Source organism: Rosa rugosa, chromosome 1, assembly GCF_958449725.1.
Source record: "Rosa rugosa chromosome 1, drRosRugo1.1, whole genome shotgun sequence".
Taxonomy (NCBI): Eukaryota; Viridiplantae; Streptophyta; class Magnoliopsida; order Rosales; family Rosaceae; genus Rosa; species Rosa rugosa.
This window is the reverse complement of record NC_084820.1, coordinates 60,185,103-60,200,268: the sequence shown is the minus strand read 5'-3', so window position 1 is coordinate 60,200,268 and position 15,166 is coordinate 60,185,103. Positions and strand designations below refer to the sequence as shown.

Sequence of the window (15,166 nt, the reverse complement as noted above, 5' to 3'; positions counted from 1 at the left end):
GCGTTCGGGGAGGATGATTGGGACGGGAGCTAAGAGTGAGGGATTATACTGTCTCAACATGCCTCAGGAAGGAACGTGCAATGCGGTGAGCAGTTAAACCCCCTTTTTGAAACCCCAAAACCCGATACAAATTTATAGATTTGAAAATGAACAGATCAAAGAGAGAGCTTACCAGTGAGTGTTACGCCCAGACCCAAATTCGAGCGAAGACTTCCACCGAGTGTTTCGACGAAGACTCTTTTAGGGTTAAGTTGGGGTTTGGAGATGCGTGGGCTTTTAAGAACTACAGACGATGGGGGGATTATGGGGTTTTGATTGGATTTGGTGGAAGAAGGTGTCGGAGCCATTAAGTGGAGTTAAAGATTGAAGATTTAGGGTTGATTTGCAGAGAGAGGAGCAAAATTGGGGATGTTGAGAGCTTGAGAGAGAGAGAGAGCCAGAGAGCGATGTTTAGGCGAAGTCGAGGTTTTTGGGAAGGGACTTTGAAGTGTGACGAAAGTGACGGAGAAGTCTTTGATGGAAACGATTCGAAGAAAAACCCTTATTTTGTCTAAGTGGGAGTGAGAGGAGACAAATATTAGCTATGGTGTTTTCATGAGAAACCCATGGTGTTTTGATGAGAGATTGATGGTTTTTGAGGATATTGAGAAGAGAGCTGCTTGATGAGTTCAGGAAACGGCTGTTTTGACAAAGTGTTGATGGGGACAATAAACCTAGCTACCTGATTAAGTTGTCAAAGGCGGGCTTTTAATTTTTGCTTTAAGAATCAGACAACACAAAGACGAAGTTTTGTTGTCTGATTTTGAAAAATTAAACCTCAACTAAGGTTCCAAAGAGGGAAAAGTTCCCGCTATAATATGCAACCAAAGTAACATGCTAGGCAATGCTCATTTGCACAACGGAAACAACTCATTTGGTTGTGGGATCATCAATCTGGTGCTATATTTCAATCAAAACTTGGAGGTTTTTGGGGGGCTTCAGTGCCATTTTGAGCCAAATAAAGGCACATCCAAATATTTCCCACTTTATCACACAACAAAAAGTAAAAAACCGTTGTATCATGTTTTGCATGCTACTCTCATACAACAGATATAACTATACTGTTGTACGATGTAGTACCAATTTGGAGCCAAATTTGAGTCGATCTAGGAGGGAAATCTGCCGCTATTTTTTTTATGATTCACACAACAGATTATTCTTGTAACCGTTGTGCAATGGCCTCCTAAAAAAAAACTTCAGAATTTTAACCACCTTATACAACGTAGGTTTACTAAACATGTTGTCTGATTCACTTTTCTTCATCACACAACACTTTTTTTTTTCCGTTGTGCAAAAAGTGTAGTGTGTTGAGGTTTTTGGTGTAGTGTTATTTGGTGGTGGGTGATGGGGATTAATTGATGATGGATATGGGTTTGGTGGTAGTGTAATTTGAGTTGTCCAACTTTTCACCCATAATCTAGGTGTTCCTTTTTTTTTTTTTTTTTTTTTTTTTTTTTTTTTTAATCTAGGTGTTCTTCACCTTTTGAATGTATTTAGAATTTTTTAGGCTCAAGTTGGACTTGGATTCAGGAAGAACAGTTGATAGAAGCAAAAAAATTGGAAAGGAGATGAAGTGAGGAAATGGATTTTGAAGAAATGATCACCCAGAAAGAGAAAAAGGGAAAGGTTCAGTTTTTTTTTTTCCCCATCCTAATCTTGAATCAAATCTGAAGAATGGGGAAGAACAAATCTCCAGCAGATAAATGCTTTGTTCTTCAGATTTGTCTTGCTAATGAGACAAATCTAAAGTTAGGCGCAAATCCAAAAAAGTGTAAATCAACAATTTGTTCTCTAGATTTTGTCTAAAGTTGTATCCACGTGTTCCTGGAATAAATCTAAAGAGATTTTTTTTATTTTTTTTTAAGAAAAAAGAAAAAGTATAATAAGACAATTCCACTGTTGAAAATCAAGTCTCATTCGTAATATGTGCTTCATTTTAACTGCTCCGTGACAAAAAATTAATGGGGGTTCGACGTTGATGAGAAAAAATGAGTCAATGTATGATGTTGATAACATTGTGAGTTTGGATGTAAATTCATTGGTGGTGAAAAAAAAAACCCACAAAATTATGCTTAACCACCATTGGATGTAAATTCAATGGTGGAAATAATTATTTTCAAGTTATGTTATTTTGTTTTGAACTATTGAATTTATATTCAAAAGTGATTGAGCATAGTTTTTTGCGGAAGTGGATAAGTGCAAAATAATATAGATAACTATGTAGTAAACAAAACTTACAACTTGCCTACGTCCCTCGAACGCCACTAAAGCTCTCGCCCAAACTCTCACTTGCACCATATTTGTGACTCTAATTTGCAATAGACATAGAAACTATTACCAAATAGGAATATGTAATGCAAAGGAAACAATCAAAGTCTTCCTTAATTATCTTTGGCGGAACAGGACTCACAAAATCAAAACTTTTCACTATCAAGTTTGTATTTGTGTTGGATTGCAATTGTTGTAATAAAACAAATGATGCTCTATTTCCGTTTATTCTCTATAGTTATTTGTACATTTGTCCTAAAAAATGTATTCATGCAATGTATGTTTTAGTTAGGTAGCACTTTTATATATACATTTCAAATTTAAGGTAATGGATAAACTTTATCAACTATCTGAATTACTAATTCTTCTAAAAAAAAAGAGAAAAATTCAGTCACCATCCCCAAACTATGCTGCCAAAGCCAATTTGATACCCAAACTCTCAAAAGTATCAATGTGATACCCAAAGACCTATTTTGACATCAACGTGATACTTCCGTCCAAAATCTCTGACGGTGCCGTCAACTTGATGACGTGGCAATCATGTGCCACGCATGTGATATTTTTATTAAGGGTAAAATAGTCTTTCACTATCAACTAATTAAAAAAAGAAAAAAAGAAAAAAGAGAAGGAGCATGAACACTCATTAAAGCCTGCCACTTGAGTCTCTAGGGTATGCCTTGGTTTCCTCCCTTGTGGGTTTTCTCTCTACCAGGTAGAACTTCTAGGGTTCTTCATCCCTAAATTTTTTTCAGTTGGTCATCTACTCCTCTATCACTTTGCAACCCTGTAATCATTTCCTTTCTTCGATCTTTTCGTCAATTTTCTTTTTTTCTTTGTAATCTGCACACCGCTTCATCTTCACCTTTCGTCTTTTCTCATCACAGCCTTCTTTGGTTTGCATTTTTTTTTCTTTTTCTACCCTTTTTTTTTTGTCAACTTCTTTTTCTACCCTTTGCCACTTGCTTCACCCACTTCAATTATGAACAGTAACCCCCCTCTCCGTAATTCTCCACCTCAACAATCTGTTTTGTCATCTATTCCGTTCCTCACCATCGATCTTGAACACTTGTTATCACAGATCAATCTTGAACACTTGAACAGAGAGATGGCTCTCTCTCTCCCCGTCCCTCTCTCTCTTCTTCTTCTTCACAACGCTCAGCAACTCTCATTCTTCGACATTGAAACCCAATCAAATTATAGTTCTAGCAGAAAATCCAGAGATAGAAATTAGAAAATTAGGTCTCCCCTAATTCCTAGAGGAACAAACAGAGTCAATAAGTTGCTATTCACTCTCTCCGATTTCAATTCATTCCTTCCGATTCCGCAAATGGCACACTTTTCATTCCAAAGAGGCGACCAGGTCGAATTTTGCAGCGTAATCACCAAACCATTCAGTCACCGTCCCTAAATACACACATAGCAAAGCACCAAACCATCCAATTCAACAAGAGCTTGAGGACTAACCATATTGGCATGTTCTGCAATTGCAAGAACAGAGCATATAGAGTGACTATGAGTCGGAATAATTGAATTCAAATCTATTAAGATAAACACTGAAGGTATGAACCAAATCTCACAACATTTCTCTGCATCCTACGCAACTCGAAGATGAACAAACGCAAATCACCACACACTCTTATTGAAACGAAACAAAACGGTTTCCATTAGGCATACAATGGCAAGTCGGTCCAGGCCCCGGAGAATGTCCATTGTCGCACACATAAGCCCTGACAACAGGTTCGCCATCATCATGGTAGCCGAAACCGGGTCTCAAACAGAAGGCGAAATGCAAATCCCAACTCTGCTTGCAGGTGTAATAGGCGCAATTGAGGTCAACTTTGGTCCTCTTGGCATCCTTGATGTTCCTCCCCGCGAAACCGGTTGTGGAGAAGCTTGTTGCCTTGCTCTCGGCTCAGATCCCAGACTCCGGAAGCCAAATGCGACCTCATCGACCTGCAAATCTTTCGCCTTTTTCCAATCGGAAACTCACCGCCCACTGATTGGGATTGGGGTTTTCAAGGCCGTCAGGGCTCAGATTGGGATTGGGGCGGTAACTGTCGTCGGGGCCAAGCTCGCGTTCGAGGCCGAAATTGGAATCCATTTTGGGGTGGGTGGTTGGTGGCTGGTGGCGTCGTCAGGTAAGTAAGGAAGTGTGGTGGCCGAGCTTGCTTCGGAGGTTGCGGGCGGTTTGGCTAGAACAAAATTAGCCGAACAAAATCCAAGAAGAAGAAGAAGAAGAAGAAGAAGAAATAATGAAAAGAAAAAAAAAATGAATTAACAAAAACAAAAGGGTAAATTAGTCATTTAACTTTCTTTTTGTCTCCACGTGCTTGTCACGTCATCAAGTTGACGGCACCGTCAGAGATATTGAACGGAAGTATCTCGTTGATGTCAAAATAGGTCTTTGGGTATCACATTGATACTTTTGAGAGTTCGGGTATCAAATTGGCCTTGACACCATAATTTGAGGACGGTGACTGAATTTTTCTAAAAAAAAAAACATCTAAAGTACTAAACCCGTCTAAGTTAATTTTTATGATAATTTATTCTTCTCCAAAAGTAAAAAAAACATAAATAAAGGCAAACAGGCCCACACAAAAAGATGACATAGTTATTAGACTCTTAAGCGAACCCCTAGCTCTTAAACGACACGGCGGATACTAGCGAGGCTACCAATCAAAGCCCACACGATAAGGGAACTATCACAGATAGAAACAGTCAAACAGATCGTAAATCCAGCCCACACGGTAAGGGAACTATCACAGCAGCCAACAAACCCTCACTCACTCATAAGAGAAAAGGAGCGAGAGCAAGAACGCTACTGGAAATCTCACTCCGGCTAGGGTTCCGGTGAACGCTGAAGCAACCGAATTTGTAAGTTTCGATACTTTAAACAGTTTAGCAGCAGTTTTGTTCAATCTAGGGTTTCTTTCAGTCAATTTGGGCGCGCGAGAGTCATTACAATGGGGGACGGCGATGTCGTGCTTAGGCGAGTTCATACCGACTTCGGCTACTACGAGGAAGGTGTGATTGCGGAGATCCTCGCGAGGCTGCCGGTCAAATCCTTGATGCGATTCCGGTGCGTCTGCAAGTCATGGCGTGCTTTGATCTCCGAATCCTATTTTTTAAAGAAACACATCAGCTACGGAGAGAGAGGCATTACCGAGAGCACTCACAGGCTCATTTTCCTGCTGGATCCTCCCTTGGCCTTGGACTATGAAGCCTTGAAAAGTATGGAGGACTATGAAGCCTTGGAAAGTATTAAGGATGATGTTCATGGTGCTGGTGGTCAGTTTGCACTCACTCAGCTGGATTTTCCGGTAACGAAATCTATCCCTGATTACGGTTATAGAGTTGTTGTGGGTTCTTGCAATGGCTTGGTATGTGTAGAAGTTGACCGCGAGGCCATTATGTTATGGAACCCTTGTACTAGAGGCTCCAAGGTTTTACCAAAACCTCCTCCAGTTATAAACTCCGAGTTTAGCTACGATTTTAATGGATTCGGGTATGATTCTGCTAGTGACGACTACAAGGTGATACGGGGGTTCACTGATTATCTTGCTAAGAAAATCATGATTCACATCTTTTCACTGAAAACAGGTTCATGGAGGACTGTCGAAGACATTGATTATGTTACATTAATAATGCGGCAGGGGCTGTTCTTAAACAGAGCTCTGCATTGGCTATGTAATCTACCTGAAGGGGGCTCAAGAATTTTGTCTTTTGATTTAGAGGCGGAGAAATTTCAGAAGACGATTCCATTACCCTATGATGACTGGTTTTTTGATCTCTTGATTCATAAAAATTGCCTCTGTGTACTTGCTTGTCCAACTGGAACCAACACTTTCAACATATGGATGATGAAAGAATATGGGGTCCAGGAATCCTGGACTGAAGTCTTACAATTTTCTTTGGAGAAGTATGCATCGCATTATGATGATTCTAGATGTTATTTCACGCCTCTGTGCATTTTAGAGAATGGTTTAGTTTTGATTGACAAGATCGGTGAGGGTCAACACCTCATGGTATTATCTAATCTAAAGGAGAAGGAATTCGAGCATGTTGTTGAGGTCGCGAAGAACTTGGAGTTTAGAACAGTCATTTACCGAGAGACATTAGTTTCACCAGACGTCCACACATACGAAACCAACAATGTGAGTCTTCTTTATCCATTAACTGTTAGAATTTTAGTAGTGTGGTTACCCTGTGTCAGTTGTCGGTACTACTTTGTGTCATACATTTGGCAAAGTTTGCTATTTTGTAATATATCCACTTTCTTCAGCTTTCATCCATATTGGGTGCAACTTTTATCCTCGGTAATTTTATTGGAAAACCAAGTTAAGCATGAAATGTCACCGTATTTGATTCAAATGCATAAATATTGAGAATCTGATTTGCCAAATCTTGTTAATATATGGCACACAGCTACAAGTAGCAGTTATGTTATTCTTTGTATGCCGCACAAGTGTTGTTTTAATGTCTTTCAGAAGTTATATGTGAGTTTTACCTCTTTCAGCACTTGTTCTGTTTAAATACTGTTATAAGTTTTTTCACAGTTTAGCCATGTACAAGGCAGACTCCAGGTTCCAGCATTACGTCCAGTGACTGAACACAGTAGACTGATCATCTGCTTCACCATTTTATTCCAATTATACTATCATTTCTAGAATTGTTCTTCCTTTTCATTTCAGTGGTATTGGTCTATTAGGTCGAGAGGACATATATTTTATTGGATAACTGCTTTCTTTTCTGAATGAGTGAAATGCATGTAATTCAACTTATAACTCATAATTTGTCAGATTTGTAGGTGAGCTAGTAGCGTTGCTGTAGGTCTCAAGGAAATAGGGCAAAAGTGATTTTGTAGAAGCAACCTGGTTGTAATTTAGGGTGGGCGTCATTTTGAGGGAGGAGAGATATTTGTAATGTTTCTTCTCCACTTGGAAACAAATTGGGAGATCCAAAAAGTCATTTGCTTATGTAGAAAGTGGGACCACTGTTGTTTATATATATATATATATATATATTTATAGGATTTTTCTCAGGTAAGGATGTCCTTACCTAAGCTTATGGAACAGATTTACTGTTTTCACCCACTTTCCGATCACATTTTCAGATCTTAACCGTTCAGTTTTTAGGTCCTAATGTATGGATCACCTCTGCAAAATTTCAGCCAATTTGGTGATCGTTAAGGAGTCCAAAACTGCAATTTACACGAACGAATCGAATCTGTCGAACCGGAACCGTTCGTTTAGATTGTTGTAATTTGCAGTTTTTGATGCCTTAATGATCACCAATTTGGCTGAAATTTTGCAGAGGTGATCTATACATTAGGACCTAAAAACTGAACGGTTAAGATGTGAAAATTTGATCGGAAAGTGGGTGAAAACCGGAAATCCGTACCTAAGATAAACTAAGGACGTCCTTAGTGTAGCCGGACTGTATATATATGTGTGTATTGTACTAAGAATGAAATATCTCGTCTTTGTAACCTATTAAAGTTATTTCTTATATCTATATCTATCAAATATCAAAATGTTAGCTCTTGTCATCCAATCAAAAAGTACTTATTACGTATGAAACTCGTTTAGGCAGGACAAAAGAAACTTACCACTGTCAAGAAAGAGCAATAAGATTTGCCAAAAAAAAAATCATCATTTGGATTAAGAACTGGTACTCGGGACTGAATGATAACTCATTTTTTCATTTGGTATTGAAAATTAATTTGAGTAGCTGAAAAGGATATTGATTGAATCTCTACCGTCTTATTATGAAATCCAAGCCATCTTATCACGAAATTCTAGGTACAACATACTTGCATTCTACTAGTTAGTTACTAAACTAATCGGTCTTGTGACATTGTTCTCTGCAATATTGATCATCTCAACTTCCTTCATATTCAGTTCAGATTTCTCGCGTAGGTACAAATTATACCAACTTATAGCCATATACTCAAGTGTATTCTCTACTAACATAACATTGACCATTTGACCAGCTAGAAGCGAAATAGTACGTTAAACGTTCAAATCACTTGACCCCAACCTTTATTACTAGCCTATTCGTCACGTTAAGGGCCGGAGGATTATTAGAAGTTTGACCTAAAATCTTTCTTGTGAAGTGGACAAGTGCAAAATAATATAGATAACTATGTAGTAAACAAAACAAGACTACAAAAAATTGTTAGCACAACTTGCCTAAGTCCCTCGAACGCTTGAGTTTCACTAATGTTCTGGCCCAAACTCTCATTTGCACCATATTTGTGACTCTAATTTGCAATACTTTTTTCCAATAGACATAGAAACTATTATTAAATCGGAATATGTAATGCAAAAAGACATAATCAAAGTTTTCCTTATCCTTTGTGGAACCAGACTCACAAAATTCAAAATTCTTCACTATCAAGTTTATATTTGTGTTAGATTGCAATTGTTGTAATAGAAGAAGCGTTGTCTTTTTTCTTGTTTCTTCCCTACTGTTCTTTGTACATTTGTCCTAGGAAATGTATTCATGTAGTGCATGTTTTTGGATAGACCTTATTAACTATCTGATGTACTTATATATGATATACACATATAAATTGTTTTTTATGGCAATTTCTTTTTCTCTAAAAAATAGATAAATAAAAACATAGACTCACGAGCTATACCAAAAAAAAAGAATAAAGGTGAGAGAACGCGCCTGCACGCGCTTAGGGTTTCAGCGAAAAAGCATCCCCTTTCCGTTCGGCGACCCGTCCTCCGAGCGGTGTCGTCGGACGAGCTGTCTTCGTCTGTGTTGTCCGAGGAAGTGGTCTCCTCAATCGTGTACAATCTGGACTGCTGTGATCAATGTTCTAAAAATCGGCCTAGGCGCTGGGTGTTTCCTTACCGTTCGGATTTTAGGCTAATCGATCGAGCTGGGCGCCGGGCTGAAAATCGGCCGCCTAGTCGGGCTAGGCGGCCTAGGCGGGTTGTCCTGGGTGCTGCTTCCCTTTTTTTTTTTATAAATAAACTCAAATAAACACTCACTGTCGAACACTGAAGTCGAAACCTAACTCAGACACTCACTGTCGCCGTCTCTCCTCTCTCTCTCTCTCTCTCTCTCTCTTTCTGCGGCACCGCGACACGGCCTATCTCCCTCTCTTCCCTCTCTTCGTCAAGGCCAAGGCCACACGACCTCTCTCCTTGAGGACCTTGACTGACTCATCTCTCCATCTCTCATGAATTTCTGGGTTTAATTTCTGGGTTGAAATCGTTGAATTGCAGAATTGGTAAGTTGAATTTCTGGGTTTTGAATCGATCTGTTATGGGTTTTGACTTTTGAATCGATCTGTTTCTCACTCTTTCATGAATTTCTGGGTCATGGTGGAAAAGATAGAAGGTGCTTGGTCTTCTAGTGTAGTGGGGCGAAGGAAGAGAAAATACACAGATTGGTTTAGCTATTGGAACCTAGGAAAGGCTATTTCAAGTTGACATGTTTGCTAAACCCAACAAATGTGAACTTGCAGTTTGACATACGTGTGGTTTGTTCATTGAATCAAATCATATAACAAAGTAACAAACCCACTAATATTGAGACTTTATCTTAGGCTAATATTAAGTATGTTTATTAAATTCTTAATTTTTTTTTCTCTATTTTGATCAATTAAACTATTTTCAATTAATTTTGAGATTTTAAATATTTTTATTTATATAATTATATGTCATAAAATAATTAAAAAACTAAAATAATTAAAACCGCCTAGTCCCCGCCTAGGCCCCTAGGTGCTAGTCCCCGGGATACCGCCCGACTAGCGCCTAGCGTTTTTTAGAACCTTGGCTGCGATTTGAGGGAGGTGGTGAAAGGAAACACAATCGCTGTTGGGTGGTGGCTCGGTACTTGTTGGTGGGGTTTGAGGCCGAGAGCGCGGTTGCTGGTTGCAGGGGACCTTCCCAATCCGATCTGGGTTGCTGGTGGCCCTCTGGATCCGATTTGGGTTGCAGGAGACCTTCTGGATCCGATTTGGGTTCGTTGGGATCTTCTGGATCCGATTTGGGTTCTTGGTTACCTTGTTGGGGGAACGTCGGCGGTGATGGTGGCAACCTGTTGCAGGTGGTGGCGCGGCAGGGATCACGGGAAGACGGTGGAAGCCATGCAAGAGTTGGGCTGGGCCCTGCATGTGGGCGGTGTCTCCCTAGCTAACTAGGCTTGGGCTCAATTCTTGGGCCATGCCCTAGTTGTTTTTTTTATTTAAAGTCGTTATTTATTTATGCTATTTAGTTTGGTTGCGCTTTTTGCGAGTAATAAATCCATACACTTATCGTGTGGGTCTAGTCGGGCTGCGTGCCTGTGTGTGCACTCCTAGTGCCTTGTTTGCTCTAGGTAGGTGGCGAGTTCCTTGCTTTGTCAAATGGTTACTCCCTCCTAGTGGCAGGGTGAAACTTGGTGTCACTGGATGTGTTTTCCAGTGGCAATATGATGGGAAAGCTGTGAGAATGGATATTATGCTATGCTGTATTCGAGTTGCAGATCGAGTTATCTTTCCGTTGTGTCACCGCTGGGAAGCAAATAGAACCGTCTGGAGCGTGTTCTTTGCTAGTTGGTGCGTATTTGAATACAATTCTTTCGTAGAGACTCATGATATTATTTCAGGATGTACTCTAGGTGCCTATTGTAATCAGGGGTTTAGGCTCAATGTCCCCCCTTTGTATTCGACGGTTTCATTAATCAAAACTTGAGGGCAGCCGCACCAGCCATTTATTTAAAAAAAAGATAAATAAAGGCAAACAGGCCAACACATAATGATAACATAATTATTAGATGCTTAAGCGAAGCCTTAGCTTGTAAACTACACGGCGGACAAAGAAGGTATGAGTGTGGAGATACTAGCGAGGCTACTAGTCAAAGCTTTGATGCGATTTCGCTTTGTGTGCGAGTCATGGCATGCTTTTAATCTCCGATTCTTATTTTGTGAGAGAACACTTAGATAAAGCTATCATCGAGAACAAGTTCAGGCTCATTTTCTCGGCGCCTAAGAGCAAGTTCACCCGTAGTCAAGAAAAGGCAAAGTTGAGAAGTCAAGAATTCGACCAGTCAAGTTACTATTCACTGCCACTGGACATAGGCTTGCACTCGTTTTTTTTCTTGCCGGTCAACACTGTTCAGTTTTTACTGTGCATCTCTACTGTTCACTACTTTTTCACTGTTCACATATGGGTTTACTGTTTAAAGTCACTGTTCATCCGTGAAGGTTTGAAACCGCATCCTCCTGCTGTGATTCGTCCGTGTCTCTCTCTGCGCTGGCCCCTGTGACGTCAGCCACGATCGACTGCGGGCCGAGCTGGCAGCAGGCCAAGCCTGGGCAAGACAAAAGGCATGGGCTTGGAATTTTTCTTGCCCTTGGTCAAACAAAGCCAAAGTTTGCCCGGGCAAAACAGGCCCGGTGGAGGGGAAAAAAGGAGCACGCCCAGGCAACACATCGGATTGCTGAGGTGGTGCCCGGTCAAGCATCGGCCGCTGCACTTGCTCTAAAGGATGGATGCGTTGCCAATCCTCAACTTGCTACTGTCTAGGAGAATAAACTTGCTACTGTTTGGCAGAATAGAATGAAATAGACTGTCAGTCAAGCTTTCATATTTTTAATTCGTGTAGTTGCTTAAAAATTGTTATCTAAAAAGAACGAAAACACAGGCCCAAATAGAAACAGATCATAAATCCAGCCCACGGGACTAGGGGAAGGCCCTTTATAATAAGATTCCAAGTTTCCAGCACTCAAAAAGCAGCAGCCAACAAACCCTCACTGAGAGTCACCCTCACTCACTCATAAGGGAAAAGGAGCAAGAGCAGGAACGCTACTGGAAATCTCACTCCGGCTAGGGTTCCGGTGAACGCTGAAGCGACCGAATTTGTGAGTTTCAATATTTTAAACAGTCTAGCAGCCATTTTGTACAATCTAGGGTTTCTTTCAGTCAATTTTGGCGCCAGTGAGAGATAGAGAGTAATTACAATGGGGGACGGCGATATGGTGCTTAAGCGAGCTCATACCGACTTCGGCGACTACGAGGAAGATGTGATTGCGGAGATCCTAGCAAGGCTACCGGTCAAATCCTTGATGCGTTTCCGGTGCGTCTGCAAGTCATGGCGTGCTTTGATCTCCGAATCCTATTTTGTAAAGAAACACTTGAACTACGGAGAGAGAGGCATCACCGAGAGCACTCCCAGATTCATTTTCATGTTGGATCCTCCCTTGTCCTTGGACTTTGAAGCCTTGATGAAGGATGATGATTGCGATGGCGCTGCTGGTGGTCAGTCTGCAGTCACTCAGTTGGATTTTCCGGTACTGAAAACTATCCGGTTGGAGAGTTGTTATTGGTTCTTGCAATGGCTTTGTATGTCTAGAAGTTCCCCCCGAGGCCATTATGTTATGGAACCCTGGTACAAGAGGCTCCAAGGTTTTACCAAAACCTCCTTGTGTTATGAACTCCGGGTTTAACTACTATTTTTATGGATTTGGGTATGATTCTGCTTGTGAGTTGTGACGACTACAAGGTGATACGGGGGTTCACTGATGTTCTTGCTAAGAAAATCATGATTCACATCTTTTCACTGAAAACAGGTACATGGAGGGTTATCAAAGACATTGATTATGTTACATTTAAAACGTGGCAGGGGTTGTTCTTAAACGGAGCTCTGCATTGGTTATATAATCTACCTGAAGGGGGCTCAAGAATTTTGGCTTTTGATTTAGAGGCAGAGAAATTTCAGAAGACGATTCCATTACCCTGTGATGACTGGTCTTATGATCCCTTGATTCATAAAAATTGTCTCTGTGTAGTTGCTTACCCTACTGGAACCGACAGTTTCAACATATGGATGATGAAAGAATATGGGGTCAAGGAATCCTGGACTGATGTTGTACAATTTTCTTTTGAGAAGTATGCAGAGGATTGTTATGAATTTAGAAGTTACTGCACTCCTGTGTGCATTTTAGAGAATGGTGTAGTTTTGAATGACAAGATGGGTGAGTATGAACACCTCTTGGTAGTATTATCTAATCTAAAGGAGAAGACATTCAAGCATGTTGTTGAGGTCGCGAACAGCATGGAGTTTAGAACAGTCATTTACCGAGAGACATTAGTTTCACCAGACATCCACACATACAAAACCAACATTGTGAGTCTTCTTTATCCATTATTATTAGAATTTCAGTAGTATGGTTACCATGTGTCAGTTGTCAGTACTACCTTGTGTCATACAGGTTGCAAAGTTTGCGTTTGGGTTTGCTATTTTGTAACTTATCCACTTTCTTCAGCTGTCATCCATATTGGGTGCAAGTTTTCTCCACAGTAGGTTGAAATGTCACCATATTTGATTCGACTGCATAATATTGAATTTGCCAAATCTTGTTAATAGATGGCTCACAGCTACAAGTATCAATTATGTTATATTTTCTTTTTTGCTGCGCAAGTGTTGTTAAATGGAGAGAATTCAATGTGCTACTTTAGAAGTTATGTGTGAGTTTTACCTCTTTTAGTGCTCTTTCTGTTTAAATGCTGTTAGAAGTTTTGTCAAGTTTAGCTATGTACAAGGCAGACTCCATGTTCCAGCATTATGCCCAGCGACTAACACAGTAGACTAATCTTCTGCTTCACAATTTTATTCCTATTATTTCTAGATTTGTTCTTTTCATTTCAATGGTATTAGGCTATTAGATCGAGAGGACAAATGTTATATTGGATAACTGCTTTTCATTCTGAATGAGTGAAGTGCTTGTAATTTCAACTTATAACTCATTAATGTCAGATTTATAGGTGAGCTAGTAGCTCGTTGCTGTAGTTCTCAAGGAAATAGGGAGGCGAAAGTGCTTTTGTACAAGCAACCTGGTTGTCATTCAAGGTGGGCATCATTTTGAGGGGGGAGACCGGGAGAGGTATCTGTAATGAGGTGTGTAATGTTTCTCCTTCACTTGGCAACGAATTTGGAGATCCAAAAAGTTATTTACTCATGTAGAAGGTGGCTGCTGTGTTGTTTGTAGATATTGTACTAAGAATGAAATATCTCGTCCCTGTAAACCTATTAAGGTTATTTCTTATGACTATCAGATATTGAAACGTTCGCCCGTGACATCCAATCATAAAGTTCTTATTACTTATGAAACTCCTTTAGCCAGGACAAAACAAACTTAACCTCCAAACTATTCCTTCTTATCGAACCCGCTTAGCTAGATCTTAGATTAAGTAATATAATGATGGCGGGCATTAACTACTCAAACAATACATACTAAACAGGAACAACCGTAGATTTTTAAGCTGCCAAATCTGCTCATTTCTCAGTTTTGGAGTGAGACAGCTGCCTATATACTATATAGAATCTTTAGTTTCACCCTTCACTATGTTCGTATGAAATGTTGAAGCCGTATGCCACATGCTGGTAGTTGTTATCCTTGAATATGTGCAGAATACCAGCTCAACTATAACTGTGCGGATTGAATATAACTAATGCTGTAGATTGGTACCACTTGATGCTAAAATTTGCCGTTTTGTGACTTTCTCTGGTTTATTAAGCTTCAGATATTTGTGTCACACTTATGCTTATCTTGGAATGCAAAAACACACCAACATTTTGTGAAGAAGGACCTGATGGCGTTGTGTGCCAGTCATTCTAGTCATGGCAAGCATTGATCTCCTGGTCTTATTTTGTGAAGAAGGCTTGAGCTACCACCATTCAACCATTGAACGATGGTTTTAGTCAAGATTGAACAAACAAGAAAAACTTGATATCTTATTATGCAATTCCAGCGCAAAAATGAACTTTATGATGAAACTTTCAGCTTTACTTGTATTCTCAGCATGCACAATATTTATAACTAGGCATTCGACTACTAATCTCATCTCCCTCAACTATT

At 40.0% G+C, this 15,166-nt stretch overlaps 3 protein-coding genes across 5 annotated transcripts; all 3 read left to right on the top strand.

The window, feature by feature from the left end:
* The first annotated feature begins 4,979 nt into the window (after positions 1 to 4,979).
* LOC133743413 (F-box/kelch-repeat protein At3g23880-like) lies at positions 4,980 to 7,815 on the top strand. Of its 2 annotated transcripts, none has more exons than XM_062171360.1 (2): positions 4,980 to 6,461; positions 7,115 to 7,815. In XM_062171360.1, the coding sequence occupies exons 1-2, from the start codon at positions 5,271 to 5,273 to the stop codon at positions 7,121 to 7,123; spliced, it is 1,200 nt and encodes a 399-aa protein (XP_062027344.1). In that variant the 5' UTR covers positions 4,980 to 5,270; the 3' UTR covers positions 7,124 to 7,815. The 2 variants fall into 2 exon arrangements, with proteins under 2 accessions (XP_062027344.1, XP_062027335.1); XM_062171351.1 differs by having other exon boundaries at positions 7,107 to 7,815.
* Positions 7,816 to 12,046: 4,231 nt separating this feature from the next.
* On the top strand, positions 12,047 to 14,448 carry LOC133743399 (F-box protein At3g07870-like). Of its 2 annotated transcripts, none has more exons than XM_062171340.1 (2): positions 12,047 to 13,434; positions 14,073 to 14,448. In XM_062171340.1, exons 1-2 carry the CDS (start codon positions 12,766 to 12,768, stop codon positions 14,079 to 14,081), a joined length of 678 nt encoding a protein of 225 aa, XP_062027324.1. In that variant the 5' UTR covers positions 12,047 to 12,765; the 3' UTR covers positions 14,082 to 14,448. The 2 variants fall into 2 exon arrangements, with proteins under 2 accessions (XP_062027324.1, XP_062027317.1); XM_062171333.1 differs by having other exon boundaries at positions 14,065 to 14,445.
* LOC133731903 (putative F-box protein At3g51171) lies at positions 12,269 to 12,754 on the top strand. Its single transcript, XM_062159353.1, has one exon. The coding sequence runs from the start codon at positions 12,269 to 12,271 to the stop codon at positions 12,752 to 12,754; it is 486 nt and encodes a 161-aa protein (XP_062015337.1).
* Positions 14,449 to 15,166: the final 718 nt, after the last annotated feature.